The sequence below is a fragment of the Lepisosteus platostomus genome, chromosome 1, assembly GCF_059453375.1.
Source record: "Lepisosteus platostomus isolate fLepPlt1 chromosome 1, fLepPlt1.hap1, whole genome shotgun sequence".
Classification (NCBI taxonomy): Eukaryota; Metazoa; Chordata; class Actinopteri; order Semionotiformes; family Lepisosteidae; genus Lepisosteus; species Lepisosteus platostomus.
The window spans coordinates 64332401-64347098 of NC_142611.1; the positions used below are offsets into that span (position 1 = coordinate 64332401).

General features: G+C 54.2%; 1 protein-coding gene across 4 annotated transcripts in view; it reads right to left on the reverse strand.

The window, feature by feature from the left end:
* The window catches only part of LOC148678426 (electroneutral sodium bicarbonate exchanger 1-like), a 60524-nt gene that overhangs the window by 22265 nt on the left and 23561 nt on the right, over positions 1-14698 (reverse strand). For all 4 annotated transcript variants that reach the window (XR_015939158.1, XR_015939157.1, XM_088633513.1 and 1 more), the window contains exons 4-8: positions 10183-10318; positions 9165-9325; positions 7621-7803; positions 3850-3938; positions 333-490 (exon numbers count right to left, since the gene is read on the reverse strand). Coding sequence is in view for 2 of the 4 variants with exons in the window: in XM_088633513.1 (XP_088489639.1) it covers positions 333-490; positions 3850-3938; positions 7621-7803; positions 9165-9325; positions 10183-10318 (727 nt within the window). In the remaining 2 variants the exon portion in view is untranslated. The remainder of the gene's footprint in view (positions 1-332; positions 491-3849; positions 3939-7620; positions 7804-9164; positions 9326-10182; positions 10319-14698) is intronic.

Here is a 14698-nt window from a genome sequence, read left to right on the forward strand (position 1 = left end):
TAGAGGAGACACAGACTTAGAGAGGGAGAGAGGAGAGACTGACTTAGAGAGGGACACAGTAAGAGAAACTGAGAGATAGAGACAGAGGGAGAGAGGACAGAGGCAGACTGAGAGAGGGACACAGTAAGAGACACTGAGAGACAGAGACAGACAGACAGACTGGGAGAGGGTGAGAGGACAGGCAGACTGAGAGAGGAACACAATAAGAGACACTGAGAGACAGAGGGAGAGAGGACAGAGACAGACTGAGAGAGGGACACAGTAAGAGACACTGAGAGACAGAGAGAGGGAGGTACAGCAGTGGGGTGAGAGAGATCAGGGGTCAGACAGACCTGGTGGGGATCGGGACCTCGGTCAGCCCAGTCAGTAGCACGGCGGGGGACAGGCGGACGAAGGCCACAATGGGGCGCTCCAGGAAGTCCAGCTCGCCCACCAGGACGTTAGAGGCCTCAGCTCCACTGGGGATCTTCTTCATGAAGTGAAGGTCGACCTGAAATAAGGTACGTGAGAGAGTGAGGGAGGAGAAGACTGAGAACAACACAGCAGACCTGTGGCATCATCCATCCACCTGTGGCCACCTGGGTCTCCCCACAAGGGGGCACTGTGTACCACTCTTCAGCACCACTGCAGTGATCTGCCTGCAGTGGCACCATTAACGACTTGACAGAGACGTGAAGGGATGACGGAGAAGCACATCTATCAGCAATCAGCAGCTCCTCTGGAGTTAGTGGGCAGTTTGTGAGTTTTAACCCTGCTGTGCTTGTGCACAGTCTTGCTTTGCTTGTAAGTCAATCCAGGTCTTTATCAGTGGAGACCACAGCCTGTTTCTATGCTTTCTATTCACTGAGCCTGTCCTCTCTGGGCAGCCAGGTCTGTCTGTGTTCAGTATCTATGTCCAGGCTGTGGTCACTGAGCCTGTCCTCTCTGGGCAGCCAGGTCTGTCTGTGTTCAGTATCTATGTCCAGGCTGTGGTCACTGAGCCTGTCCTCTCTGGGCAGCCAGGTCTGTCTGTGTTCAGTATCTATGTCCAGGCTGTGGTCACTGAGCCTGTCCTCTCTGGACAGCCAGGTCTGTCTGTGTCCAGTATCTATGTCCAGGCTGTGGTCACTGAGCCTGTCCTCTCTGGGCAGCCAGGTCTGTCTGTGTCCAGTTTCTATGTCCAGGCTGTGGTCACTGAGCCTGTCCTCTCTGGACAGCCAGGTCTGTCTGTGTCCAGTATCTATGTCCAGGCTGTCCTTCATTAGGATCTTTCTTTTACCCCAGCCAGATACTCTGCTAGTGTGTATTCTTTTTAGGATCTGGTAGCAAATGTGAGTTTGTGTTGCGTTTGTGTGTGTGTCCCAGTGGGTGCCTGTCCCTCGCCCTCTACATCTCTGCTCCCTGCCATCTCTTTCTCACACCCTCTCCATCTTTCTCCTCTCTGTCCCTCCCTCCCTCTGTCTCTGCTCTCAGTCTTCATCCTCGCCCTCCTCCCTCTGTCTCTGCTCTCAGTCTTCATCCTCGCCCTCATCCCTCTGTCTCTGCTCTCAGTCTTCATCCTCGCCCTCCTCCCTCTGTCTCTGCTCTCAGTCTTCATCCTCGCCCTCCCTCTGTCTCTGCTCTCAGTCTTCATCCTCGCCCTCCTCCCTTTGTCTCTGCTCTCAGTCTTCATCCTCCCCTCCTCCCTCTGTCTCTGCTCTCAGTCTTCATCCTCGCCCTCCCTCTGTCTCTGCTCTCAGTCTTCATCCTCGCCCTCCTCCCTCTGTCTCTGCTCTCAGTCTTCATCCTTCCCTCCTCCCTCTGTCTCTGCTCTCAGTCTTCATCCTCGCCCTCCTCCCTCTGTCTCTGCTCTCAGTCTTCATCCTCGCCCTCCTCCCTCTGTCTCTGCTCTCAGTCTTCATCCTCGCCCTCCTCCCTCTGTCTCTGCTCTCAGTCTTCATCCTCGCCCTCCCTCTGTCTCTGCTCTCAGTCTTCATCCTCGCCCTCCTCCCTCTGTCTCTGCTCTGTCTTCATCCTCGCCCTCCCTCCCTCTGTCTCTGCTCTCAGTCTTCATCCTCGCCCTCCCTCTGTCTCTGCTCTCAGTCTTCATCCTCGCCCTCCTCCCTCTGTCTCTGCTCTGTCTTCATCCTCGCCCTCCTCCCTCTGTCTCTGCTCTCAGTCTTCATCCTCGCCCTCCTCCCTCTGTCTCTGCTCTCAGTCTTCATCCTCGCCCTCCTCCCTCTGTCTCTGCTCTCAGTCTTCATCCTCGCCCTCCTCCCTCTGTCTCTGCTCTCAGTCTTCATCCTCGCCCTCCTCCCTCTGTCTCTGCTCTCAGTCTTCATCCTCGCCCTCCCTCTGTCTCTGCTCTCAGTCTTCATCCTCGCCCTCCTCCCTTTGTCTCTGCTCTCAGTCTTCATCCTCCCCTCCTCCCTCTGTCTCTGCTCTCAGTCTTCATCCTCGCCCTCCCTCTGTCTCTGCTCTCAGTCTTCATCCTCGCCCTCCTCCCTCTGTCTCTGCTCTCAGTCTTCATCCTCGCCCTCCTCCCTCTGTCTCTGCTCTCAGTCTTCATCCTCGCCCTCCTCCCTCTGTCTCTGCTCTCAGTCTTCATCCTCGCCCTCCCTCTGTCTCTGCTCTCAGTCTTCATCCTCGCCCTCCTCCCTCTGTCTCTGCTCTGTCTTCATCCTCGCCCTCCCTCCCTCTGTCTCTGCTCTCAGTCTTCATCCTCGCCCTCCCTCTGTCTCTGCTCTCAGTCTTCATCCTCGCCCTCCTCCCTCTGTCTCTGCTCTGTCTTCATCCTCGCCCTCCCTCCCTCTGTCTCTGCTCTCAGTCTTCATCCTCCCCCTCCTCCCTCTGTCTCTGCTCTCAGTCTTCATCCTCGCCCTCCCTCCCTCTGTCTTTCTCCTCGTTGCCTGTATCCTTCTGGATGAACTTCACGGCTTTGTGCCCCCAGACAATGAAGTGCGATTCCAAGAGAGTGAGTCACCACTGCACCAAGCTCTGTGCCACACACACACACTCAGCGCCCAGCCTGGAAACACACACACACACACAGCACCCAGCCTGGAAACACACACACACAGCGCCCAGCCTGGAAACACACACACAGCGCCCAGCCTGGAAACACACACACACAGCTCCCAGCCTGGAAACACACACACACACACACACACACACACACACAAACACACACACACACACACACACACACACACACACACACACAGCACACAGCCTGGAAACACACACACTCAGCACCCAGCCTGGAAAGAGGGACCATGCTCTGTGTGCTCATCAAGTACAGTATGTGGGTGTGTGTCTGTTATTTAAGCTTCTTGGAGGCGTTGAAGCGTGACCTTGATTAGAAAAATAAAAAAAACTAAAAAAAATCAAACGCCAGCCAAAATAACATTTAAAATCCTCTCCCTATCAGTGTCATAGTATCCCTGAAGAGATTGTAAGTGTAGATGTGGGGCAAGGAATATCATACAGGAGAGGTTCCTTTAATTTTCCATGGTTCCCAGTGTGTGCATTACCTGGAACTTGACCTTTGATAAAGTCTATTTAACAGCTTAACCTTAACCCCATCTCCAGCCCTAACCTTAACATTAATCTCAGCCCAATACTTAATTTTTCACCAGCCCAAACCCTAACCTTATCCCCGGCCCTAACCTTAATCTTTAACCCCAACCCTAACCTTTCTCCAGCCCAAACCTTAAACTAACCCCAGCCCAAACCTTAACATTAATCCCAGCTCAAACCTTAAACTAACTCCAGCTAACTAACCTTAATATGAATCTTTACCATTAGTCCTAACCTTAACCTTAACCTCAGTCCTAACCTTAATCCCAGCTCTAACCATCTTGGCATGAGATGGCAGCTGGGGTACCATACCTTGCTCAGGTCCACTTGGCTGCTCTCCTGGTTGACCCCGTTCTTTACCTCTAAGGTGGCTGGGGGTGCCTGAGGGGACAAAGTCTGACCTGGGGAAGAGGTCAGAGGTCAGAGGTCATCAGTATCTGTTGACAGAGAACAGGACAGAGAATCTATCTTTCTATCACTCTCTCCCTCTCCTGCCTGCCCATTTACCCCCCTCCTCTCTTAGCCTCTCCTCACCTTCTCCTTTTGCCCCTCCTTCCTCTCTCTTCTCCTTTCTCCCCCTTTTCCTTTCTCCTTTAACCCTTCAACCCCTCTCCCTTCTCCCCTCACCTTTTCTCTTCTCCCCCTATCTCCTGTCTCCTCCTCTCTGTCTCTGTTCTCCTTTCTTCTCTCTTCTCCCACTCTGTGTATCGCTTCCTCTCTCCTGTCTCTCTCCTCTCTCCCATTTGCCTTCTGTCCTGTCTCCCCCACTCTCTGTCTTTCTCTCTCCTCCCTCTCCTCTCCCTCTCTCTCTGTGTATCTCCCCTCTCCCGTCTCTCTCCTCTCCCCCTCTCTGTGTATCTCCCCTATCCCGTCTCTCTCCTCTCCCCATCTCTGTCTTTCTCTGTCCTCTCTGTCCTGTTTCCCTCTCTTGCTCTGTATCTCCCCTCTCCCGTCTCTCTCCTCTCCCTCTCTCTCTGTGTATCTCCCCTCTCCCGTCTCTCTCCTCTCCCTCTCTCTCTGTGTATCTCCCCTCTCCCGTCTCTCTCCTCTCCCCCTCTCTGTGTATCTCCCCTCTCCCGTCTCTCTCCTCTCCCCCTCTCTGTGTATCTCCCCTATCCCGTCTCTCTCCTCTCCCCCTCTCTGTCTTTCTCTCTCCTCTCTGTCCTGTTTCCCTCTCTTGCTCTGTATCTCCCCTCTCTCGTCTCTCTCCTCTCCCTCTCTCTCTGTGTATCTCCCCTCTCTCGTCTCTCTCCTCTCCCTCTCTCTCTGTGTATCTCCCCTCTCCCGTCTCTCTCCTCTCCCCCTCTCTGTGTATCTCCCCTCTCCCGTCTCTCTCCTCTCCCCCTCTCTGTGTATCTCCCCTATCCCGTCTCTCTCCTCTCCCCCTCTCTGTCTTTCTCTCTCCTCTCTGTCCTGTTTCCCTCTCTTGCTCTGTATCTCCCCTCTCTCGTCTCTCTCCTCTCCCTCTCTCTCTGTGTATTTCCCCTCTCCCGTCTCTCTCCTTTCCCCCTCTCTGTCTTTCTCTCTCCTCTCTCCTGTCTACCCCTCTCGTTGTCAGTTCAATTCCAGGTGCTTTATTGGCATGACCATTGAATAAATAAGTTTTGCCAAAGCAAAACAAATACAATTAACATAAAACAATCTACAGACATTAACAATACAGACACATCATAAAATATTTACATACAGACATATGGAGCATTATTGGGAGACAGGCTCACTGCTCCTGACAGGAGACAGGAGATCACATACTGGGCTGCCAGTTCAACTGAGTTCCCTCCTCCCTCTCCCAGTAGGATTGGGACCTGTTGTGATTCTTGCAGGTGTGGGAATTCTTGGATTAGATTTGTAAATTTGGGGAAGAATGTTTCTCTAATCCCAGAGTATCTGTCACAGTGCAGTAGGAAGTGCACCTCTGTCTCTATTTCTCCCCACTGGCAGTGGGAGCACAGCCTGTCCTCTCTGGACAGCCAGGTCTGCCTGTGTCCAGTCTCTATGGCCAGGCTGTGGTCACTGAGCCTGTACTTTGTCAGGGTCTGTTTCCGTTTGCTTGTGTATTCGGCTTGTGTGTGTTGTCTGTAGACTACTGTAGCATTCCACTTTATGTTGTGTTTGTGTGTGTGTCCCAGTGGGTGAGATAGTGCTGCTCAGTGTGTGTTGTGTGTATGTGTCCCAATGGGTGAGATAGTGTTGCTCTGTGTGTGTTGTGTTGTGTGTGTGTGTCCCAGTGGGTGAGACAGTGTTGCTCAGGGTCTGTTGTGTGTGTGTGTCCCAGTGGGTGAGACAGTGTTGTTCAGTGTCTGTTGTGTGTGTGTGTCCCAGTGGGTGAGACAGTGTTGTTCAGTGTCTGTTGTGTGTGTGTGTCCCAGTGGGTGAGACAGTGTTGCTCTGTGTGTGTGTCCCAGTGGGTGAGACAGTGTTGTTCAGTGTCTGTTGTGTGTGTGTGTCCCAGTGGGTGAGACAGTGTTGTTCAGTGTCTGTTGTGTTGTCTGTGTGTCCCAGTGGGTGAGACAGTGTTTCTCAATGTCTGTTGTGTGTGTGTCCCAGTGGGTGAAACAGTGTTGCTCAGTGTGTGTTGTGTGTGTGTCCCAGTGGGTGAGACAGTGTTGTTCAGTATGTGTTGTGTGTGAGACAGTGTTGTTCAGTGTCTGTTGTGTCTGTGTGTCCCAGTGGGTGAGACAGTGTTGTTCAGTGTCTGTTGTGTTGTGTGTTTGTGTCCCAGTGGGTGAGACAGTGTTGCTCAGTGTGTGTTGTGTGTGTGTGTCCCAGTGGGTGAGACAGTGTTGCTCAGTGTGTGTTGTGTGTGTGTGTCCCAGTGGGTGAGACAGTTTTGTTCAGTGTGTGTTGTGTGTGTGTGTCCCAGTGGGTGAGACAGTGTTGCTCTGTGTCTGTTGTGTGTGTGTGTCCCAGTGGGTGAGACAGTGTTGCTCAGTGTGTGTTGTGTGTGTGTCCCAGTGGGTGAGACAGTGTTGCTCTGTATCTGTTGTGTGTGTGTGTCCCAGTGGGTGAGACAGTGTTGCTCAGTGTGTGTTGTGTGTGTGTGTCCCAGTGGGTGAGACAGTGTTGCTCAGTGTGTGTTGTGTGTGTGTGTGTCCCAGTGGGTGAGACAGTGTTGCTCAGTGTGTGTTGTGTGTGTGTCCCAGTGGGTGAGACAGTGTTGGTCTGTGTCTGTTGTGTGTGTGTGTCCCAGTGGGTGAGACAGTGTTGCTCAGTGTCTGTTGTGTGTGTGTGTCCCAGAAGGTGAGACAGTGTTGTTCAGTGTCTGTTGTGTGTGTGTGTCCCAGTGGGTGAGACAGTGTTGCTCAGTGTCTGTTGTGTGTGTGTGTCCCAGTGGGTGAGACAGTGTTGCTCAGTGTGTGTGTGTGTCCCAGTGGGTGAGACAGTGTTGCTCTGTGTCTGTTGTGTGTGTGTGTCCCAGTGGGTGAGACAGTGTTGCTCAGTGTCTGTTGTGTGTGTGTGTCCCAGTGGGTGAGACAGTGTTGCTCAGTGTGTGTGTGTGTCCCAGTGGGTGAGACAGTGTTGCTCTGTGTCTGTTGTGTGTGTGTCCCAGTGGGTGAGACAGTGTTGCTCAGTGTGTGTTGTGTGTGTGTGTCCCAGTGGGTGAGACAGTGTTGCTCTGTGTCTGTTGTGTGTGTGTCCCAGTGGGTGAGACAGTGTTGCTCTGTGTCTGTTGTGTGTGTGTCCCAGTGGGTGAGACAGTGTTGCTCAGTGTCTGTTGTGTGTGTGTCCCAGTGGGTGAGACAGTGTTGCTCAGTGTCTGTTGTGTGTGTGTCCCAGTGGGTGAGACAGTGTTGCTCAGTGTCTGTTGTGTGTGTGTGTCCCAGTAGGTGAGACAGTGTTGTTCAGTGTCTGTTGTGTGTGTGTGTCCCAGTGGGTGAGACAGTGTTGCTCAGTGTCTGTTGTGTGTGTGTCCCAGTGGGTGAGACAGTGTTGCTCAGTGTCTGTTGTGTGTGTCCCAGTGGGTGAGACAGTGTTGCTCAGTGTCTGTTGTGTGTGTGTGTCCCAGTGGGTGAGATGCTGCTGTGTGATCTGTGCTGCGATGCGGTGGAATCTCTCCCTCTCTCTCCCCTCTGCCCCCCTCACCACTCTTGTCCAGGGAGTGGGGCTCCGACTGCTTCCTGCCGGCCTCAGCGAAGGAGCGGACCATGGGCAGCAGGTTGTTCCTCTTCTTCTCGATCTGGTGGTGGTGCCTCTTCAGCAGGGCCTCTCTCACCTTCACCCGCACGCTCTCGTCCAGCGACCCCTCCTGCTGGTCCAGGATCATGTCTGCACACGGCAAGAGAAACAACTGACAACCCTTAAAAATCATTGCTTTTAGAGATAGAAATTTCAAACCCGCACAGTTCTACGAACTAAAGCACTCAGTTCTTTGAGCCAAAGTGACTCCCTGTGACTGACAGGCAAAGGCAGATTCTACCAGACAGGGCTGCAGTGATGCATGATGGGATTTACAATTCCAGAAGGAGACCCCCGCGCTGTGCTGGAACCCTGCAGCACTGCGAGCAATGGCGCCCTCTAGGGAGTGCTTTGAGAAGAACTGTCCGCCAGCAGCCTCGCAGCGCTGGGCTCAGTTCCAGACCTGGGGTGCTATCTGCGTGGAGTGTGCGTGTTCCCCCCACGTTCCTGTGAGTTTCTCCCAGGTGCTCCAGTTTCCTCCCACTCTTGAAAAAGATGCTGGCAGGTTAATTGGCTTCTGGGAAGACTGGTCCTGGAGAGAGTGTGGCCGTGTCTGAGTGTGTGTGCCCAGTGATGGGCACCCTGCCTTGCGCCCATTGGTTGCTGGGATAGGATCCCGTTCCCCTCTGACCCTGAATTGGATTGCTAACACATGGACAGGGATTTCCGGTTCAGAGTACGATAAGTACTTGGGAATACAGACTAGAATGGGATCTAGCATCAGGAATATAGAGCTGGAGTATCCAGGGACGCAGTAGTAGTGGACTATCAGCCAAGCTGCTGAAGCAGGTTCCCCAGGATCGGTCAAGAAACAACTGGACAATTTCCTCCGGTCAATAAACTATTAACAGTCCAATGAGCAAGACAGGCTGAGCGGCCTCTTCTCATTAGCAACCTTTCTTCCGCTGTCATGAATCTCATCCCTGTGAATGTTCCTGTAAACATGCTTTCTGCCCTGGGTCTGGATATACACCCCTGGCTCTGATGTGAGCTCGGGCAGATCGATCAGCGCGATCAGCGTCCATGCTTCTGGGGGCGCCGTATTCCTGCACGTCTTCCAGTCAATCTTCCCGTCGTCCTCAGGATCCCTCACGGCTCTTTGTGTCTTTGTGTCTTTGTGTCAGCGGGGCGCCACCCCCCCCTCCCCCCAACCCCCACCTGAATTTACTCATGCTGCAGTCTTCCTGAGCGGGCGGCATGAACGGCTCTCCGGAGAACACAGATCCAGAACGTGTGTGTGTGATCATCAAGAATCAGGGCTGGCAGGTATAGATGTCTGACCTTTGTTAAATGCAGTGTATAGCAGCTGCTGTGACGATACAGAACTCGTGTAGCAGCTCTGCTCCCCTCCGCGCATCAGGAAATGGGCTATTTTGTCGCCTCTGGAGCGTGATGGGAGTTGTGTGACAGTGCATTCTGGGACGTGCGCCGGCGTGCGCCGTGGGACTGACCTGCGATCTCCTCGATGCTCCCAGCGTGCATGTCCAGCAGGACGCTGCCGTTGATGATGCAGCTGCGCAGCTCGAAGAGGCTGTGGAGTGAGAGCGTGGCTACGTAGGGCTTGCTCCAGCGCTCTCCACCGTCCTCCACGTCCTCCTCGAACTTCAGCCACCTGGAACCACAGCACCGCCGCTGTCACACCCTGACTACCCACTGTCACTGCTGTCACACCCTGACTACCCACTGTCACACCCTGACTACCCACCATCACTGCTGTCACACCCTGACTACCCACTGTCACACCCTGACTACCCACTGTCACTGCTGTCACACCCTGACTACCCACTGTCACACCCTGACTACCCACCATCACTGCTGTCACACCCTGACTACCCACTGTCACACCCTGACTGCCCACCATCACTGCTGTCACACACAGACTACCCACTGTCACACCCTGACTACCCACTGTCACTGCTGTCACACCCTGACTGCCCACTGTCACACCCTGACTGCCCACCATCACTGCTGTCCTCACACCCTGTCTACCCACTATCACTGCTGTCACACCCTGACTACCCACTGTCACACCCAGACTACCCGCTATCACTGGTGTCACACCCTGACTACCCACTGTCACACCCTGACTGCCCACCATCACTGCTGTCACACCCTGACTACCAACTGTCACTGCTGTCACACTCTGACTACTCACTATTACCTCTGTCACACCCAGACTACCCACTGTCACACCCTGACTGCCCACTATCACTTCTGTCACACCCTGACTACCCACTGTCACACCCTGACTACCCACCATCACTTCTGTCACACACAGACTACCCACTGTCACACCCTGACTACCCACTGTTACTGCGGTCACTCCCTGTCACCCTGCTGTCACACCCTGACAACAGTGACCACATACTGTACTGTCACAATCTGACCTCCTTGCCTCTCCTCCCTCTCCCTCTGACTCCTCCCTGCCTCTCTCTCCACTACCCTCTCCGCCCTCGTCCTCTCTCTCACCTGGCTGTCTCCTTCCACTCAGCGTCCTTGCCCCCACGGACACAGATCTCGTCCAGCTCGGTGAACAGGTCATGGGGAACGTGTTCCTCATCCTCCTCCGTGCCCAGGATGAACTGGACTCTCTGGGATGGGGTGTCTGGAGATGGTGGGAAAGGGGGGGAATGAGAGACAGGGGAGAGGAGTGGGGTTATAGGAAGAGGGGACAGAGGAAGGACAGAGGGGAGGGTAGAAAGAAAGGAGAAGAGGAGAGGTGGGGGAGAGAGAGAGACAAACAGGCTGGAATGTGTAATTCTGGACTGTGACCTGTCTGAACTCTGATTGACAGTCCTAACAAAATGGTTACAATGTTACCGCACCGCTAACAAATGCAATGCAGGTCTGAAGAAAATTGCTTTTGCCAAGTGATCTGTCCATTGAGCAAATCTGTTTTCACAGTCGCAGAGCAAACTCAATGAATTGCTGCGTTGCTTTAATTAGCCACAGTGTCAATCTGTGCTTCAGGGCAACTGCATTACGCTCTGTTCCAGCCCCTCCCCCCCGCTGGGATACAAGGACAGCTCCCTTTCCTTCGCTCTTCCACACTTTTTAAATCAACCACCCTTTAAAAACTACAACATCCACGCAAATCACTGACTCACACAGACTCCTGCACCCAGAAAAATAAAACAGGCATTTTGATTGCCTTCTGCTTCCTCCTTTTAGTGTTTCATCTTTACTGTAGCATACATTCTCAGCTTTTCTGTGTGTCTGTAGTGTCCCTGCCTGTCCTGTGTGTGTCAGGGTCTGTGTGTCTGCAGTGCCCCTGCCTGTCCTGTGTGTCAGTGTCTGTGTGTCTGTAGTGTCCCTGCCTGTCCTGTGTGTGTTAGTATCTGTAGTGCCCCTGCCTGTCCTGTGTGTGTCAGTGTCTGTGTGTCTGTAGTGCCCCTGCCTGTCCTGTGTGTCAGTGTCTGTGTGTCTGTAGTGTCCCTGCCTGTCCTGTGTGTCAGTGTCTGTGTGTCTGTAGTGTCCCTGCCTGTCCTGTGTGTGTTAGTATCTGTAGTGCCCCTGCCTGTCCTGTGTGTGTCAGTGTCTGTGTGTCTGTAGTGCCCCTGCCTGTCCTGTGTGTCAGTGTCTGTGTGTCTGTAGTGTCCCTGCCTGTCCTGTGTGTCAGTGTCTGTGTGTCTATAGTGCCCCTGCCTGTCCTGTGTGTGTCAGTGTCTGTGTGTCTGTAGTGCCCCTGCCTGTCCTGTGTGTGTCAGTGTCTGTGTGTCTGTAGTGCCCCTGCCTGTCCTGTGTGTCAGTGTCTGTGTGTCTGTAGTGCCCCTGCCTGTCCTGTGTGTCAGTGTCTGTGTGTCTGTAGTGCCCCTGCCTGTCCTGTGTGTCAGTGTCTGTGTGTCTGTAGTGCCCCTGCCTGTCCTGTGTGTCAGTGTCTGTGTGTCTGCAGTGCCCCTGCCTGTCCTGTGTGTCAGTGTCTGTGTGTCTGCAGTGCCCCTACCTGTCCTGTGTGTGTTAGTGTCTGTAGTGCCCCTGCCTGTCCTGTGTGTCAGTGTCTGTGTGTCTGTAGTGTCCCTGCCTGTCCTGTGTGTCAGTGTCTGTAGTGCCCCTGCCTGTCCTGTGTGTCAGTGTCTGTGTGTCTGTAGTGTCCCTGCCTGTCCTGTGTGTCAGTGTCTGTGTGTCTGTAGTGTCCCTGCCTGTCCTGTGTGTCAGTGTCTGTAGTGCCCCTGCCTGTCCTGTGTGTGTCAGTGTCTGTGTGTCTGTAGTGCCCCTGCCTGTCCTGTGTGTGTCAGTGTCTGTGTGTCTGTAGTGCCCCTGCCTGTCCTGTGTGTGTCAGTGTCTGTGTGTCTGTAGTGCCCCTGCCTGTCCTGTGTGTGTCAGTCTCTGTGTGTCTGTAGTAACCCTGCCTGTCCTGTGTGTCAGTGTCTGTGTGTCTGTAGTGCCCCTGCCTGTCCTGTGTGTCAGTGTCTGTAGTGCCCCTGCCTGTCCTGTGTGTCAGTGTCTGTGTGTCTGTAGTGTCCCTGCCTGTCCTGTGTGTCAGTGTCTGTAGTGCCCCTGCCTGTCCTGTGTGTCAGTGTCTGTGTGTCTGTAGTGTCCCTGCCTGTCCTGTGTGTCAGTGTCTGTAGTGCCCCTGCCTGTCCTGTGTGTGTCAGTGTCTGTGTGTCTGTAGTGCCCCTGCCTGTCCTGTGTGTGTCAGTGTCTGTGTGTCTGTAGTGCCCCTGCCTGTCCTGTGTGTGTCAGTGTCTGTGTGTCTGTAGTGCCCCTGCCTGTCCTGTGTGTGTCAGTCTCTGTGTGTCTGTAGTAACCCTGCCTGTCCTGTGTGTCAGTGTCTGTGTGTCTGTAGTGCCCCTGCCTGTCCTGTGTGTGTCAGTGTCTGTGTGTCTGTAGTGCCCCTGCCTGTCCTGTGTGTCAGTGTCTGTGTGTCTGTAGTGCCCCTGCCTGTCCTGTGTGTGTCAGTGTCTGTGTGTCTGTAGTGCCCCTGCCTGTCCTGTGTGTCAGTGTCTGTGTGTCTGTAGTGCCCCTGCCTGTCCTGTGTGTGTCAGTGTCTGTGTGTCTGTAGTGCCCCTGCCTGTCCTGTGTGTGTCAGTGTCTGTGTGTCTGTAGTGCCCCTGCCTGTCCTGTGTGTGTCAGTGCCTGTGTGTCTGTAGTGCCCCTGCCTGTCCTGTGTGTCAGTGTCTGTGTGTCTGTAGTGCCCCTGCCTGTCCTGTGTGTGTCAGTGTCTGTGTGTCTGTAGTGCCCCTGCCTGTCCTGTGTGTGTCAGTGTCTGTGTGTCTGTAGTGCCCCTGCCTGTCCTGTGTGTCAGTGTCTGTGTGTCTGTAGTGCCCCTGCCTGTCCTGTGTGTCAGTGTCTGTGTGTCTGTAGTGCCCCTGCCTGTCCTGTGTGTGTCAGTGTCTGTGTGTCTGTAGTGCCCCTGCCTGTCCTGTGTGTCAGTGTCTGTGTGTCTGTAGTGCCCCTGCCTGTCCTGTGTGTCAGTGTCTGTGTGTCTGTAGTGCCCCTGCCTGTCCTGTGTGTGTCAGTGTCTGTGTGTCTGTAGTGCCCCTGCCTGTCCTGTGTGTCAGTGTCTGTGTGTCTGTAGTGCCCCTGCCTGTCCTGTGTGTGTCAGTGTCTGTGTGTCTGTAGTGCCCCTGCCTGTCCTGTGTGTCAGTGTCTGTGTGTCTGTAGTGCCCCTGCCTGTCCTGTGTGTGTCAGTGTCTGTGTGTCTGTAGTGCCCCTGCCTGTCCTGTGTGTGTCAGTGTCTATGTGTCTGTAGTGCCCCTGCCTGTCCTGTGTGTGTCAGTGTCTGTGTGTCTGTAGTGCCCCTGCCTGTCCTGTGTGTCAGTGTCTGTGTGTCTGTAGTGCCCCTGCCTGTCCTGTGTGTGTCAGTGTCTGTGTGTCTGTAGTGCCCCTGCCTGTCCTGTGTGTCAGTGTCTGTGTGTCTGTAGTGCCCCTGCCTGTCCTGTGTGTGTCAGTGTCTGTGTGTCTGTAGTGCCCCTGCCTGTCCTGTGTGTGTCAGTGTCTGTGTGTCTGTAGTGCCCCTGCCTGTCCTGTGTGTCAGTGTCTGTGTGTCTGTAGTGCCCCTGCCTGTCCTGTGTGTGTCAGTGTCTGTGTGTCTGTAGTGCCCCTGCCTGTCCTGTGTGTGTCAGTGTCTGTGTGTCTGTAGTGCCCCTGCCTGTCCTGTGTATGTCAGTGCCTGTGTGTCTGTAGTGCCCCTGCCTGTCCTGTGTGTCAGTGTCTGTGTGTCTGTAGTGCCCCTGCCTGTCCTGTGTGTGTCAGTGTCTGTGTGTCTGTAGTGCCCCTGCCTGTCCTGTGTGTGTCAGTGTCTGTGTGTCTGTAGTGCCCCTGCCTGTCCTGTGTGTCAGTGTCTGTGTGTCTGTAGTGCCCCTGCCTGTCCTGTGTGTCAGTGTCTGTGTGTCTGTAGTGCCCCTGCCTGTCCTGTGTGTGTCAGTGTCTGTGTGTCTGTAGTGCCCCTGCCTGTCCTGTGTGTCAGTGTCTGTGTGTCTGTAGTGCCCCTGCCTGTCCTGTGTGTCAGTGTCTGTGTGTCTGTAGTGCCCCTGCCTGTCCTGTGTGTGTCAGTGTCTGTGTGTCTGTAGTGCCCCTGCCTGTCCTGTGTGTCAGTGTCTGTGTGTCTGTAGTGCCCCTGCCTGTCCTGTGTGTGTCAGTGTCTGTGTGTCTGTAGTGCCCCTGCCTGTCCTGTGTGTCAGTGTCTGTGTGTCTGTAGTGCCCCTGCCTGTCCTGTGTGTCAGTGTCTGTGTGTCTGTAGTGCCCCTGCCTGTCCTGTGTGTGTCAGTGTCTGTGTGTCTGTAGTGCCCCTGCCTGTCCTGTGTGTCAGTGTCTGTGTGTCTGTAGTGCCCCTGCCTGTCCTGTGTTTCAGTGTCTGTGTGTCTGTAGTGCTCCTGCCTGTCCTGTGTGTGTCAGTGTCTGTGTGTCTGTAGTGCCCCTGCCTGTCCTGTGTGTGTCAGTGTCTGTGTGTCTGTAGTGCCCCTGCCTGTCCTGTGTGTGTCAGTGTCTGTGTGTCTGTAGTGCCCCTGCCTGTCCTGTGTGTCAGTGTCTGTGTGTCTGTAGT